The sequence below is a fragment of the Ipomoea nil genome, unplaced genomic scaffold, assembly GCF_001879475.1.
Source record: "Ipomoea nil cultivar Tokyo-kokei standard unplaced genomic scaffold, Asagao_1.1 scaffold0418, whole genome shotgun sequence".
Taxonomy (NCBI): Eukaryota; Viridiplantae; Streptophyta; class Magnoliopsida; order Solanales; family Convolvulaceae; genus Ipomoea; species Ipomoea nil.
Window position 1 is genome coordinate 368,905 of NW_017616846.1, and position 16,096 is coordinate 385,000.

Here is a 16,096-nt window from a genome sequence, read left to right on the forward strand (position 1 = left end):
TATATTTTCTTTTATAATTATTAAATCATGTTTTATATTTTGATAATATATTTACTCCATTACTATAGTTAAGGCCAAATTTAATTCACCCAAAAAAAGAGACCGCAAAAAGCATCCAGAAAGTCTTGAACGTTAAGTGTGGTGCAGTTTTCCTGCAAATAAGGAGCAGTTAATCCACTAGTCATATTGAGTTTTAATTAATTTAAAATTAAATTACTATCAAATCTCATTCAGCCTTTTGATACTTTGCTACTCTAGTCAAAATGTTGAAATCAAAATTTAAGAATTTGCTTATTTAATTAATGCATATAAAATTAAATAAATAAATTATTATATTGCTCTTTTTTTATTCTCAAAAAAATTATATTTCTTTTTTTTTAATGTCATTTGAAAATAAATAAATTATTATTAAATACTTCATATATAGGTATTCTGTAATACTGTTCCCCAAAAGGTTGAATCTCCAACCCTAAGGCCCCTTACATCCCGACCTAATTAACAAAGTATGTGGAGAAGATCTAAATCACGATAACTCGGTAGCTCGCCAGAAAATATCAAATGTCGGTGCGTACAAGGTATCTTTATAAGTAATACTCTTGTCTAATGCTCTTGTTGATGCTATGAAAAACTCATTGATGGAATGAAATGGAAAACAATTTAAGGGGAAAAAATCATCCATAATCACTAATAATTCAATTAATATCACATCATAAGACTATAATTCAATTATATTATTACCTTTCCAAAAAGAAGGCCATGGGAACCAAGGCTACGGTGCCGAAGAGTTGTCTATAAAACGAAAACACGAAAGTATTCATCCCAACATCAAAAGCAAACTTAATTGTGAAGAACATACATGCGTATGTTACTTGTATGGCTAATGCTATCAGATAAGGTGTCAATGCCTCCATGAAAAGTCTTCTTTTAACCTAAACTTACTTTACTATTGTAAGATACAACATATATATATATATATATATATATATATATATATATTACCGCTGGGAGGGGAGTCAGAAGATAATCTATTTATGAAACTTGCAAATTTGAGATTTTTAAAATCAATTTTATTTATTTATTTTAGAAAGGAAAACTCATGACTTCATTAATTAAAAAATTCAATACAAGATGATATTTGTTCTATTATATTTTCTCAGTCTTTTTCAACTTAAAGAATCAATGTTCCCACCACCGGGTTCAAATGTTCAATAATGTGACCATCCATCCAGAATAATAATAGAGATGTTATCACACAATATAGTAGTTGACATAATAATAAAATAATTTCATTATGCCTTTAATTAATATTAAAATATAGTGATATTTTTACTTTTAATTTCAAATTTTTGTGTGTACATTTTTTGAAATCTCAATTTTTTTTTTTGGGTGGGGGACGGTAATAGGTCGTGAGGAGTGATTCCGATGAATAAGATTAAAAGTTAATGGTCGGTTAATTAAGATATGTTAACATGAATTTCCTAGATTTTGTAATCCAACCTGATACCGGTTTGGAATAGGTGGTCGAATAGGATTATATTCTATATTGACTAGATTTTTTTTCTTTTTCCCCAAATTTAAGATGACATCGAATACGGAGCTAATTTAAGTATTAATTAAAAAATAAGTCTTAGTAAAACAATATCATAATATAAAATATATATTCTTAATTAATATTCCGTATATCTCAATAAAGATTACCTGATAATTAAGGTAATACCATAACTAAATTTTGTTTGGTTGATGACTTCTGTATCCTACTATGAAATTTAATACCTATTATTATATTTGTACCCACAATATTGGATTCCAATCCTTAAATAAAACCAATTTACATTTTTCTCCCCTACATTTGAACCATGGATCAAAATCAGGGGAAAAAAAAAAAGACGAAAAGAAAGTCATTGTCATGCATTAATAGATATAAAATTTGAGTAATCTTACATATAATAAAACTATATGGTTGGGAAATAATTAATGTTACAATTAATTATCAACATTATTATTATTACTAGCTATAAATATAAAATAGCCACAACACCTTTTACTATAATAAATAAAAAATTAAAAAAAAAAAGCACAACATTTGAAAAATAAAATAACTATTTTTTTTCTCGCCCATAATAAAGGATTACATTTATTGAATTAATGGAGTTATTAAATGTTATGATATTAGGATTAAAGATTCCGATTCCCGATTAATAGAAAATATGAAATGATGCAATATTAGTTAAATCTCTGGCTTTACAATGAAAGTCTATTTGATATGCTTTTGTTATTTATGGTGGTTTTTGGGATTACAATATTAATTAAATTTTCGATGAAAGCCTATTCAATATCTGAAACAGTGCAATTAATGCAAGCCTCTACACATAATTTTTCTCCATCTCAAATGCTTCAAAGAAATGGCAGAAGCGAGAAGGAATGAAGAAAGCAAATGTTGCGGGTCGTGGGTCAATTATTGGACTTCAGAATTAAAAAAAAAATCATTTAAGTCATAAATAAAAATTTAAATATATATAAATGTATATATCGTATAGGTCTTTAATGTTTTTCTGGATGTCTAAACTTATTAGGACTTTTAAAAGAAAAAAATACATTTGAATTATCTCCACAAAAAGTGGTCTTGGACTTATAAAATGACATTTGAGTTTATGGAATGTCATGTGCATAAAGAATATATTATATAATATATATAAAAAATATGTTCAATTAAAGTTTAAATTTACTCATTCATACAAAATTTGAAATTTGCTTTCTAAATGTAATTATCTTAGTTATTATTCGTATTGTGAAAATTATAATATAGATGAAATACAATTAAGAATAAATCAATGTAATTATGTAAATTCTCTCTATAAGTTTATTTGAATATGTACATAATTAGAGATTATATTAACCATACAAAATTTTAATTATAATTTTGTATTCTATAAAAATAATAAATATTTGACCAATGGAAGCTCAAAAATATTATTATATTAAACAATTTAAAATATTTTTATTTTTTCTATTTTTTTATTTATATTTGTAATAACATAATTTTTTCCCCGTGCATCGCGCGGGTGAATTACTAGTAATGTATAATAACTATATACTTTTCAATTATTGAAAAGTTTTAACTTGTAGGCTAAAAAATGATTCATTACATATAGTAAATTTTATGAGAAATAACTTAAAAATACAAATTCCAACAATATAAAAAATCATAAGATATGTTTTCACTTTGCAAATTAAATACTCACATAATCAAATTGCATAATTTAAATCATAACATTATACACTTACTTCGATTATATGCATAAAAACAATCCCAAATGAATATGAAAATAAAACCAAACATTCATACTCAACCAACATGGACATCAAAGTCCAAAACAATAATGTGAATAATGTTACAATATATTGATTCTTCAATTCAAAAATGATAATCGTTATTACTATAATAATACTAATAATTATTATTATGTGACAGTAAGTAATAACAGAACAATCAATTTTTTCAATCATAACCATTGACATTTGATATCAATAATTTTTAAAAAAATGCCACAAAATATTATCATTATTAACCCATATGTTTTGGATAAAAATGAAATTATGTTCAAAATTATAATTTCAAATCATATTATCAAAATTCAAAACTAATGATGATAGTAACAGTACAACATTTATTAACAGTAATAACAGGATAATTAATTTTCACTGAACAACATTTATTAATAATTATTATTATCAAATGTCACAAAATATCTTCAAAGAAATTTCAAAATATGATTCTTAAAATCATATTAAAATCATTATGGCAAGACCTAGAATGATGCAATATCTAATTCCCATAAAAAAAAAAGCATATGTTTTTTTTTTAATTGTGATGCAAAATCACACTCCATAATTTAAAAATATTATCAAATTATGACATAGTTGTAAAATTTAGTAATTGCAATGAATAATCCTAATAATCACATAATATTATGGCAATTACGAGATTTTTTTTTTTTTTTTTGAAAACCAGCCATTAGCATCGAAAATATGAAAGATAATGCATGCCATTAATGGAATGACTAATCTTAAACATTTTTTTTGAAGCGGTAATTACTCAGAAAATATGGTAATTAAGCATTACGCATTGAAATTTGATTTATGATGCCATGCATAAATGCAGGAATACACAGTCAGATTAATGCTAAGGCTAGAAAAAAATGCGGCAAAAAGAAGACAATCCTAACACATCTTCTCCAGCTTCACTCCGTCGTCTCAGTTCTCCGGCCACAACTACCCCACGATGTTGCTTACCCTCAACAAAGGCTCGCCGAAAAACGAAAACGAGAACAATTTCAGGCAAGAACAAAATATACACCAAGAGTAGTAACAAAATCCAAGTATATTCATATTCAAAAATAAATATACACAGTAATATTTTTGTTCCAAACTATGCACAGTAATATATACTTGTAAGGAAAAAACCACTCTAAAAAAGCACAAATTATGTATATATACATATATGCACAATGATTTGCAAAAGTAGATATATGAATGTACACTGGAAAATTGCTACAATTCTATTAGAAACAATATTCATACAGCATATATATTTATTATACAAAATATATGTCATGCAATTTTGACCAACTAGGCACATATTAAACATGCTCTGCTCTGATACCAAATGTTAGAATAATGCACAATCATAATACAAGTGATGATATAACCTCATAGCGGAAACCAATAGGATCGAGCACCTCCAGCCATAGTTGTCATCTCTATAGCATTACTCCAAGAATTGTAAGGAACTTTAGAATTTTGTCTACCAATTTATCTCCTATGCAACTAGATGGTGTTGTAACACCCCCAAATTCGTACCATTCGAGCCTAGTAGACATCACATACTTAAATTATATAAATTAGATAATAAACGTTAGAAATTCAAAACACAAAGATTAACAACCTAAGCATACTAGGGGATGCTATCGTCACAGCCACCCTTATGTAGGTGACTACAAGGCTAACTACTAAAATTCAAAATACAAATACTCTCAAGTATTATTGGTTCAGAGACCCGGGTGTCCAAGCACCATACAAACCCCAAAAGAGATAGTCAACATCTATATCAAACTTCTAACATAAGTTTCAAGAATCCTTATCAACATAAGTCAAGGCATAATAGAAGGGATAAAACACTAGGAGCTAGAACAAAATATACTACTCTAACTAACTCCTCTAGGCGTGCTCTCAGCATACATCATTCCAGACCTGAAAGAGGTTTTAAAAATAAAAGGAAAATAACCCGTTAGCATGAACATGCTAAGTGTAAACCACTGAACCATGTAAAGTAGATACATATATATAGGTTTGGAAAATAGATAATTTTGAGTTGCAAGTAACACATCATAGCACCAAATAGATCAATATATGACACATAGATCATATATATATATATATATATATATATATATATATATATATATATATATATATATATATATAACTCACACCTCAATGCACATGTGTAAGTATGAGAGTGTTTATGCACTTGGAAAAATCAATGTTTGAATATCATAATGCGAAAGCGTAAGAATAGTATTAACTCTTATACCGCCATAATAGTTTAACCTGCAAAACGAAGTAGTAATAGTATTCCAAACATATTCATATGTATATAAAGTGCATCGCTTCAAATCATTGTATAAATAGTTCTTTCAAAAGATCCATTTAGTATAAATAACACTTCTATATTGAAAATAATCATGTTTCGTAATAATACTGGAGGAAACTCATCAATCATCATAAAGGGAGGAAGAATCATCACCAGTGTGAATGATTCTTTAAGGGGATTCAGCAACCCTCTACTGATCCATATTCCATCTCCCTAATCAATCAATCAATCACAGGTGGAAACATGACCGCTACATTAAGTGTGCACACCCCATAATTAGGATTCCAAGCCCAGCGAGTAATAGCGCGAAGTAAATCGGGATATTTTCTACCAGGCTAATTTAATTCAATCATCTAAGATGTTTTCTACCGGATATAACATTTCTTCCGTAGGGACCGCAACCCAATCGGATCCTCCAAAAATATACATTTTCCTACATTGGATCTCTCATTAAAAATAGCGGTGGTATAAGCTTTAAAAACCTTTCCTCTCGTAGTTAGCGCGCGCACACACACGAGCGCGCGCACACACACGAGCGCGCGCACACACACGAGCGCGCGCACACACACGAGCGCGCGCACACACACACACACACATATATATATATATATATATATATATATATATATATATGTGTGTGTGTGTGTGTGTGTGTGTATATATGAGTCTGAAAGGATATAATATGCATAAGGTTTTCCAAAATAGATGGATAGCTATATATGTATGAAAACATAGGTTTTAGTTTAGAGATGTAGCGATAATTTAGATAGGGATATATATATATATATATATATATATATATATATGTGTGTGTGTGTGTGTGTGTGTGTGTGTGTGTGTGTGTGTGTGTGTGTGTGTGTGTGAGTTTGAAAGAATATCCTTTGGACTTGTTTCTTTCTATTTTAACCTTTTGACAATTTAGGCATTTATGCACAAATTTAACCACCCCCCTCTTCATCCTAGGCCACCAAAAATGTTTCTTAAGGTCTTTATACAATTTGTCACCCGCAGGATAGGATGTACTGAGTATAACGTATTGTGACCCTCCTCCATAATCTGTTTCTTGATCTCTTCACACTTCAATGGTATACACAAACGGCCCTTGTAACGCACACTACCATCCTGATGCAGTTCGAAATGTCCACACTTACCATCTGTCATCTTGGCCCTTACTCTGTCTACTTAACATCTCCCAATCGACTTGCCTTTATCTCCTCCAACATATTTGGCGCTATCCTTAAGCTATATAATCTCACCTCTTGGTCTACTTCACCATGTTCTTTCACCTCCAGATTCAATTTCTGAAAATTTCGGCACAACTCATCGGGAAGTACCCATGTGACATTGAGTAAATGACTAGACTTCCTACTCAAAGCGTCAACTACTACATTCGTCTTTCCTTCATGATATTGAATTACCAAGTCATAATCCTTAATCAATTCCAACCAACGTCGCTGCCTCATGTTTAATTCTCTTTGGGTGAAGATGTATTTCAAACTCTTGTTCATTTATTAAATTTCTAATTTATATTTCAAATAAGAAAAACTATTTTAAAACCATTTTCTATTGTAAGACAATCTAACAGCTTGTAATGTACATTGATAAATTCGTTTGACCGTCGATTCAAAGACCATGTTTAAGGTTGGTAATGTATATCATATGCAAAGTTATTGAACAAAAACTCAATCTCCTTTGGAGGGGTCGTTACACTAGAGAAATTGAACGTCGGTGGTGAGGTGGCGACGCTGGTGTGTTGATTTCTTCCGTCAATTCATACCCTGATGATCCGGCGATTGACCCCTTCTCACTCTCAACCGTTGGATTACCAGTGCTGTTTTCTACCATTTTTTGCTCCTTGTTCTTTCCCCACAATACACAGTACAAGCCTCCGATCAAGAACACCGCTCCCAGAATACTGCAATTTATACATAATTATAAACATACAACTTTAAAAAAAAAAAAAAAAGAAGTAATAATAGCGGGCCCTGCCTAACCCTGCGGGCCTAATCGGGACAGGGCAGGTCCCTTAGGCCCGCATTAAAAGTCCACCCTACCCTAAGGTGGGCTTTGTAGATATGTCCCACCAGCCCATTTTGATAGCGCTAACTCTAATCTCTATGTAAAGTAAGCCAAATGATCCCAATGAAATAAACTAGCTTAGAGCAAGTCCATTAGTATTTTTTTATGACGTGAATGAGAAAAGTGATAATATGGAAGAGAGAGAGGAGAAAGGAAAGAGATAAAAATAAATGTGCAACAAATATGATTTGTTGTGGAGCCCATAAGAAGAAGAAAAAAGGGAAAATTTTCTAACAGCTTTTGTTTTTTTTCCTCATTTCCTCTCCTTCCTTCCCTCCTTGGCTCCTAAAAATTTGTAAAAAACTATACTAATGTAGTTGCTCTTATTTAGCCCATAGAGGTTGACTGGTTCAAACTAATAAAGCCAATAGATAACACTCATAGCTGGTTGATTGCCTCAAGCCAAAAAAGTTAACCAGGCCCATAGGCGCAGCACTCATAGGAATCGGTTAAAACCCAAAAAAAATTAATATGAAGTGAAACTTGAAATTTTATATTTATCAAATCAACTATATACAATCCGACCAATTCGACTTTGTTGTCATTCTTGATTTTGGAGTAGGGAGTGATGAGATGTGCACATACGTACCTTCCCAAACTAACAATGGATCCGAAGAAGAATATAGAAAAAGCCATGGTGAGGATCAAAGATAGAGGTGTAGAGATTGACAAGAAGAGAGGACCTTTCTTCTGCACAACCCAAGTTTGCATGTAAACTACAAGCCCTGTCACAACAATTCCCTAGTAGTACGTAGTTTTCATCAACACCAACAAATTTAGTATATAATATAATGCATGAATAATAACACTCCAAAAAAAAAAAAAAAAAAAAAAAAAAAACTTACACAATAAGCAACAGCTAGGAGTCGGAAATTCCAGCCAAGCTTCCATTGATCAAAATCTCTCTCAAAAATAACAGCAACAACAAATGCTTGAACGGAGCTCATGGTAATCTGAATAGTTGTGCTCAAAAGCTTGGAAGGGTATCGTCTCAGAATTCCACTCTGATGATATGTGTCAATATGCACCGTGTTAAGCATATAATATATAAACAGAAATAACATATTCCAATTCGAGTCTTTAATTATAACTTATAAGAATATAATGGGATTCAATTTTTTAATTATAGATACTTCCAATCCAGTCATAGCTAGTCTTCCAATTATTTGTATAATGATAGTTTTTTCATTGAAGGGAGCAGTTAAAACTTAAAAGACAACTAGTTCTTGTATCACTATGGGTTTAAACTTTTAATTAAAACAAAATACACATTGACAAAAAGAAAATAAAGTTAAAAATTACCTGTATGACGATCCATAAACTCCCGGTAACGGAAGATAAGAAGGTCAAAATGACACCCATAATCCATTTCTTGCCGGAAGAAGAAGCAGCCCGAGATACAGCGTGGCCGGGCAAGTTGAAGAGGTGGTGATGTAGCAGTAGCTTAAAAGTTGGTCCAGTGTACAATGCAATAGTCGCCGCTCCCCCAGCGCAAAGGCATACCCCTAATATCTTCACTATTCCACTCATTTTCTTTAGCTCCAACTTTTCCGTTCTGTAATTCCGTAAGCATATCAGTGTTGCAAAAATCGCGCCTAGGCGTCGCCCGAACGCGGCGAAGAAGGCCGGAATCGGCCTCTTCCGCGACCGCGGAGGCCTAGCCGGCTGAACCTGCCGTTTAATTTTTTATTTTTTATTTTTATTTTGTTGTAAAGTGTTAAAAGTTCGGCAAGTCATTACTTTTCATTTGATTATTCGTTTTGGACAATTTTTTTTTTCAAATCGCGTATTTTTTCCAGATCTATACACCGCAAACAGCCAAAGGCAGTTTGGCCCTCTAATTTTTTCAAAAAATGCTTCTTTTGCTCTTAATTTTACTTTTTTTTTTAATGTATTTAGATGGTTTCAACAATATTTTGAACGATTTTACAACCAATTACATAAATAATTTGTAAGAAAAAACTAGAGAAACCTTATATTTTATTGGTGAATTTTACAATTTTTAGTTTAAATTTTTTTAAAATAAAATAAAAAATCAGCGCCTAGGGGCACCTAACGTATTTTGCAACATTGATATCAATATATCATTTTCGTGCATCAAAGTCGAACAACATATTATTGACCTGTAATAGCCTGTCATTAGAACTTCTATGAAATTTTGACGAGTAAAACTGACATATGGTCTCGATCCGCCTCCTCTACTCAAAAAGATGATGATCGACAATCACTGACGAAGAAGGCGACTAACAATCGCCCTACTCTTTAATGATGAAGGCGGTTTGTAATTGTTCGCCGGCGATAGGCCGTTTTACTCACTTGAATCTCGACGAAAATTTAATGGATGGGCTGTTACAGGTCAATAACATGTTCTTGGACTTCCATGCCCAAAAATAACTTGTGTTTATTCATATCACAACTTTTAAAAATTCATATATCTTTTTTTTTTTTTTTGAAAGTTAAAAATTCATATATCTAGTTGTTTCTTTATTTATTTTTATTTGAGCAAATACCAATTTTACTATTTTAGTCCTATGAGTATTAGTAAAATGACAATTTTTGTTCTTATGTTTAATTTCTACCAATTTTCATTCCCACGACTAGTGTTTTAGTACAAATTTTCATCCACAACCCGACATGATGAATTTTGACACTAAAACAATAGGCGTGAACGAAAATTGATACTAATACAATAGTCGTGGATGAAAACTGGAATGAATTAAACATTAGACAAAAACTGTTATTTTGCTAATACTCATAGGATCATAATTGATATTTGCTCATTTTTATTTTTATTTATGGAGAAACTTAATATCAATTCGATCATATAAGTGTTATATAGACGATACGATCGATAAAGCAATAATTTGTACCGGAAAATAAGTGCGAAGATGAAAGTTGAGACCGGAAGGCTGTTGTTAGCTGCAGCGCCCAAAGTTTCACTCGTTAGCTTCACCCCCACAGCATACAAATTCGAACTCAATGTCATCCTGTCATGCCATGAATGAATTAATTAATTAATTAATTTATATTTATATTTATATGTCGAGATAAATATAAAATAATAAATATACACGTATATTTAAAAAAAATTATTAAATCATGTTTTATATTTTGATGATAATATATTTAATCCATAAATATAGTTAATAAGGTCAAATTTAATTCACCCAAATAAAGAGACCGCAAAAAACATCCCGAAAGTCTTGAACGTTAAGTGTGGTGCAGTTTTCCTGCAAATAATAAGAAAGATCAATTAATTAATCCACTAGTTATATTGAGTTTTAATTAATTTAAAATTAAGTTACTATCAAATCTCGTTCAACCTAGAGCTTTTTCATGGCAAATTATGCTATGCAACTGTGTGCATTATGCAAGGTGCACACAAAATTGGATTCATAATTTCTATATTATAAATTCATAATTTCTATACTATAAATTCATAATTATTGAACTTTATATTTACAATTACAAAACTCTATGTTTATAATTTTCAATGTTCATATTCCCAATTGTTGAACTCTGTATTCACAAATCACTGAACTATATATTCTTAATTTGATAACTATACAATTTAGAAATTATAAATCTATAGTATAGAAATTATGAATCTACAATTTAGAAATTATGAATCTATAATATAAAAATTATGAATCAAATTCTGTGTGCACCTTGCATGATGCACACGATTGCACAGCATAACGCTCCTTTTTCATACTTTGCTACTCTAGTCAAAACGGTGAAATCAAAATTTATGAATTTGCTTATTTAATTAATGCATGAAAGCTGAAATTTTCGATTTTAACGTAAGAAGTGGTTGGTTAGTCGAGAAATAACTCCACCAAAAAACTAATTACTCCGTATTATATTGCTCTTTTACGTCATTTGGAAACAAATAAATTATTATTAAATACTTAATAAGTATTTCGTAATATTATTCTCCCAAAATGTTAAATCTCCAATCCCAAAGTCCCTCGTGCCCCGATTCAAAAAAAGCAATGTGGAGAAGATATAAATTACGATAATTCGATGGCTTAACAAACAAGATCAAATACCGATGCATACAAAAACTCATTGATAGAATGAAATGTAAAACAAAATAAGGGGAAGAGGGGGGGGGGGGGGGTTGGACAACCACTAATAATCCAATTAACATCACATCAGAAGATTATAATTCATTACCATTCCAAAATGAAGGCGATGGGAGTCAAGACTGCGGCACCGAAGAATTGTCTATAAAATGAAAACACGAAAGTATTCATCCCAACGTCAAAAGCAAACTTACTTATGAAGAACATGCCGGTGTATATTACTTGTATGGCTAATGCCATCAAATAAGGTGACAATGCCTCCATGAAAATTTCTTCTTTTCACCTAAACTTACTTTGATATTGTAAGATACAATATATATTGGAGCGGGGGAAGGTGGGGAGAGGGGACTCGGAAGGTAATCTATTTATGAAACTCGCAAATTTAGAATTTTTAAAATTAATTTATAATTTACTTGTTAATAAAAGATTTTTTCTTGAAACGCCCATGATTCTTCACAATGTAATCTTTGTTATTTTTTATACTTTCTCAATTTTTTTTAGTCTAAAATATCAATGCTTACACTACCTGGTTCAATTACGTGACCACCAAATTCAAAATAGTAACAGAAGTGCCAATATAATGATATTTTTACTTTTAATTTCAATTTTTTTGTGTACATTTTTTGAAATCTCAAGATTTTTTTTTTTTTCTTTTTATTGAGGGGGGCGGGGGCGGTGGGGTAGGTCGTAAGCAGTGATGCCGATGAATAAGATTAAAACTTAATGGTCGGATAATTACGATATGTTAACATGAATTTCCTAGATTTTGTAATCCAACCTAATACCGATTTGGAGTAGGTGGTCGATTATTAGGATTATGTTCTATATTGACTAGATTTTTTTTTTCTTCCATATTTAAGATGAAAACGGTTAGCAAGCTAAGTATTACTTAGCGAATAAGTATTTTTTTTTTTTTTTTTTTTGGTAGAGGGAAGGGGTCTTGGAACTCTTAATTAATTGTGTAAGGCAGTATCATAAAAGATACGGAGTATACTCTTAATTAATATTCCATATATCTCAATAAAGATTTGCACAAAAATATTAAACCTTAATTATCACATACTATGATTCTGTTTGTTTGAGCTTATAACTTATTTTAAATTACTAATTAATAAGTCTTGTTTGGTTGATGACTTTTGTGTCTTACTATGAGATTTAATACCTATTACTCTGTACTATGTTTGTACCTACAATATTGGATTCCAAGATGCATTAAGTAATTATATAAAAACTCATTACATTTTTCTCCTCTACTTTTGAACAATGGAATTAAAATGAGAAAGAAAGAAAGAAAAAAAAAAAAATATATATATATATATATATATATATATATATATATATATATATATATATCCTTATTAATTGGTGTGATTCATGCTTCCTCTTGTTGTCATTTCCACCAGAAATAAATTATTGATTTGATCAAGTATCCTTACGTGCTTCACTGCAATTTTAGTGTATTGACACATTGCACATTAAAAAAAAAAAAACATAACCAAATCCTATTTTTCCAAAAATACAATGATAATAGACATAGTTTCTTATCTGTGTTGAATATATATTGTAAATTAGGTGTACCGTTTCATCAATGCACAATGCATGATTCTAATTAATTGACCAATGTTCATGTTAAATTTTATATTGTATTTTTTTTTAAACAACCATTAAAGCGAACTATTATTGTGAAATTAAATCACGAATACAATGAGAGATATATGCATCCCACACCTCCCGACCAATATACGAGCAAGAAGTTCTGGGCAGAGAGTGAGCAATCACATTGGCTGCTATATTGTATTTGTTAATACAATCTAACACACACTCACTAGAGATCAAATGCGAAGGAGGTCTCCAAGTAAAACATGCAGATTAATTATAGTCATTGGTGTTGCCAAAATCAACCGCCCAGAATGAACATTAAAAAAAAAAAAAAAAAAAAACACGAGGACGTTATGGTAATTTTGCTTATTGTTGAAAGCATAAGGTGCATATTTTCAAAGCTTAAGGTGCGTTAATGTGCGTCATTTTAACACTTAGGGGGCGTTTGGTTCAGGTTATATTATATAACCAAGGGAATGTGACATTCCCGAGCTTACATTCCTATGTTTGGTTCATTTTCTCTGAGGGAATATAACATTCCCAGGGAATGTAACATTCCCTCCACATAGGATTTTGAAGGGAATGTGATTCCCTTCATTTTGTTAGGTAATGTAAGATAACCTTGCATATTTATGAATTTTGTCATTTTAATTCTAATTATTTAAAGATATATATTTTATGTTAGCTTATTATTATTATTAATATGATACCGTTATCTTATTTATTTAATTTAATGATTAAATTTATTAAAATATATGAAAATATGTTAAGGATATTAGATATATATATATATATATATATATATATATATATATATATATATATATATATATATATATATATATATATATATATATAAAGATAACCCTAAACCAAACATGATAATATTACATACCTCAATTTTAACCAAACACGGGAATCTAACATTCCCAGTAATCTAACATTCCCAGCAATCTAACATTCCCTAAGGTAATCTTACATTCCCTAAGGTAATCTAACATTCCGTGAACCAAACGGCCCCTTAATGTGTGTCAATTGTTCTACACTTGAAAACTTGAGGTGTGTAATTGTAAAGTTTAAGGTGCATATTTTCAAAGCTTAAGGTGCGTCATTTTAACACAACACTTTAAGGTGCATCATTTTAACACTTTAATGTGCGCCAGTTCTACACTTAAGGTGCATATGTTCTACTTTTAAGTTGCGTTATTTTAACACTTAAGGTGCGTCATTTTAACACTTAAGGTGTGTCATTGATATAAGTCGTTCCGCGTTCTTTAAAAAAAATCATTGATTTGAGCCGTTGATCTAAATTTGATGAACGACTCAGTTCTCACTCCATTTTTCACCTGCGAGACTATTAGCACCAGAACCACTCCATATATATATATATATATATATATATATATATATATATATATATATATATATATATATATATATATATATATATATATATACATACATACATACATACATATTTATTTATTTATTTTAATTCTAAATCTTACGAAGTATTTACTACCAAACAAAGAGAAATTTTATACTTAAACTCATTAATATTATTATCAAGTATCTGATTCACATAACTATTCTGATTTCAATGTTAGAACCAAACGCACCCCAATATTCAAATTTTAAATTTTCAAAGTCATGGTTCCACAACATTATATTATTCAGATTTTTTTTTAAAATATTTATAATGAATAAATCTTATTTAAAGTAGTCTCACAAGATATCTACCTTAATTAACATATCTCAATAAGGATTTACCCGAGCATTAAACCTTAGTTATCACATACCATAACTAAAAATATTCAAATATTTCAAAGTCATCGTTTAACACATAACTATATAGATTTGATTTTTTACCAGGACTATGTGGTCCAATGGTACCCGGGTTGGACTTCCATTTGGAAGGTTGTGAGTTCGAGCCTTAGTGGAGGTATTATTAGCTCTTTGTGTTTCAGTAGGTTGAGAAAGTATATGAACAGATACTACAATGTAATAGAGCTAGTAGCATTCAAAAAAAAACTATAGATTTGATTTTTTGATATTTAGTAACGAATAAATTTTATGTAAGATTGTATCACAAGATCTACTCTTAATTAATATATCTCAACCTGCATTTATCCATGCATTAAACCTTAATTATCACATACAATAACTAAATATTCAAAGTCATGGTTCAACACAAAATTATATTATTCAGATTTGGTCTCAAAAAAAAAATATTATTCAGATATTTTCATATTTATTAACAAATAAATCGTATGTAAGATCGCATTCAAAAAAAAATCGTATGTAAGATCGTATCACACAATATTTACTCTTAAATAATATATCTCAACCTGCATTTATCTAGGCATTAAACCTTAATTATCACATGCCATAACTAAATATTCAAAATTTTCAAAGTCATGGTTGAACACAAAACTATATTGTTTAATTTTTTTCATATTTATATTAAAGGAATAAGGGTCAAATAGGCCATCGAACTGCACTCAATAATGCAATTAGGCCACCGAACTTCAAAAAGCTACAATTGGGTCCCTGAACTAACGAATTCTATTCAATTAATCTAATTTGTAGGTTTCCAAGTTGTTAGCAGGTTACCCCTTTTCAAAAAAAATTTTAATTATTATTTAAAATAATTATTTAATATTAATAATTAAAAAAA

At 30.0% G+C, this 16,096-nt stretch overlaps 1 protein-coding gene across 1 annotated transcript; it reads right to left on the reverse strand.

Annotated features, from left to right (window-relative positions):
• Positions 1 to 85: 85 nt before the first annotated feature.
• Positions 86 to 9,303, reverse strand: LOC109172471 (WAT1-related protein At5g64700-like). Its single transcript, XM_019321630.1, has 6 exons — positions 9,035 to 9,303; positions 8,578 to 8,736; positions 8,322 to 8,473; positions 7,431 to 7,568; positions 739 to 789; positions 86 to 152 (listed from the first exon to the last, which is right to left on the reverse strand). Exons 1-6 carry the CDS (start codon positions 9,260 to 9,262, stop codon positions 86 to 88), a joined length of 795 nt encoding a protein of 264 aa, XP_019177175.1. The 5' UTR covers positions 9,263 to 9,303.
• Positions 9,304 to 16,096: the final 6,793 nt, after the last annotated feature.

What these genes read in the sequence shown, in the direction of transcription:
- LOC109172471 (XM_019321630.1), bottom strand. Translation starts at nt 9,262, where the DNA reads ATGAGTGGAATAGTGAAGATATTAGGGGTATGCCTTTGCGCTGGGGGA. An exon ending in GTTTATGGATCGTCATACAG is followed by an intron (nt 8,737 to 9,034) that starts GTAATTTTTAAC and finishes ACATATCATCAG; the next exon opens with AGTGGAATTCTGAGACGATA. An exon ending in ATGGCCTTCTTTTTGGAAAG is followed by an intron (nt 153 to 738) that starts GTAATAATATAA and finishes CCTTATTTGCAG; the next exon opens with GAAAACTGCACCACACTTAA.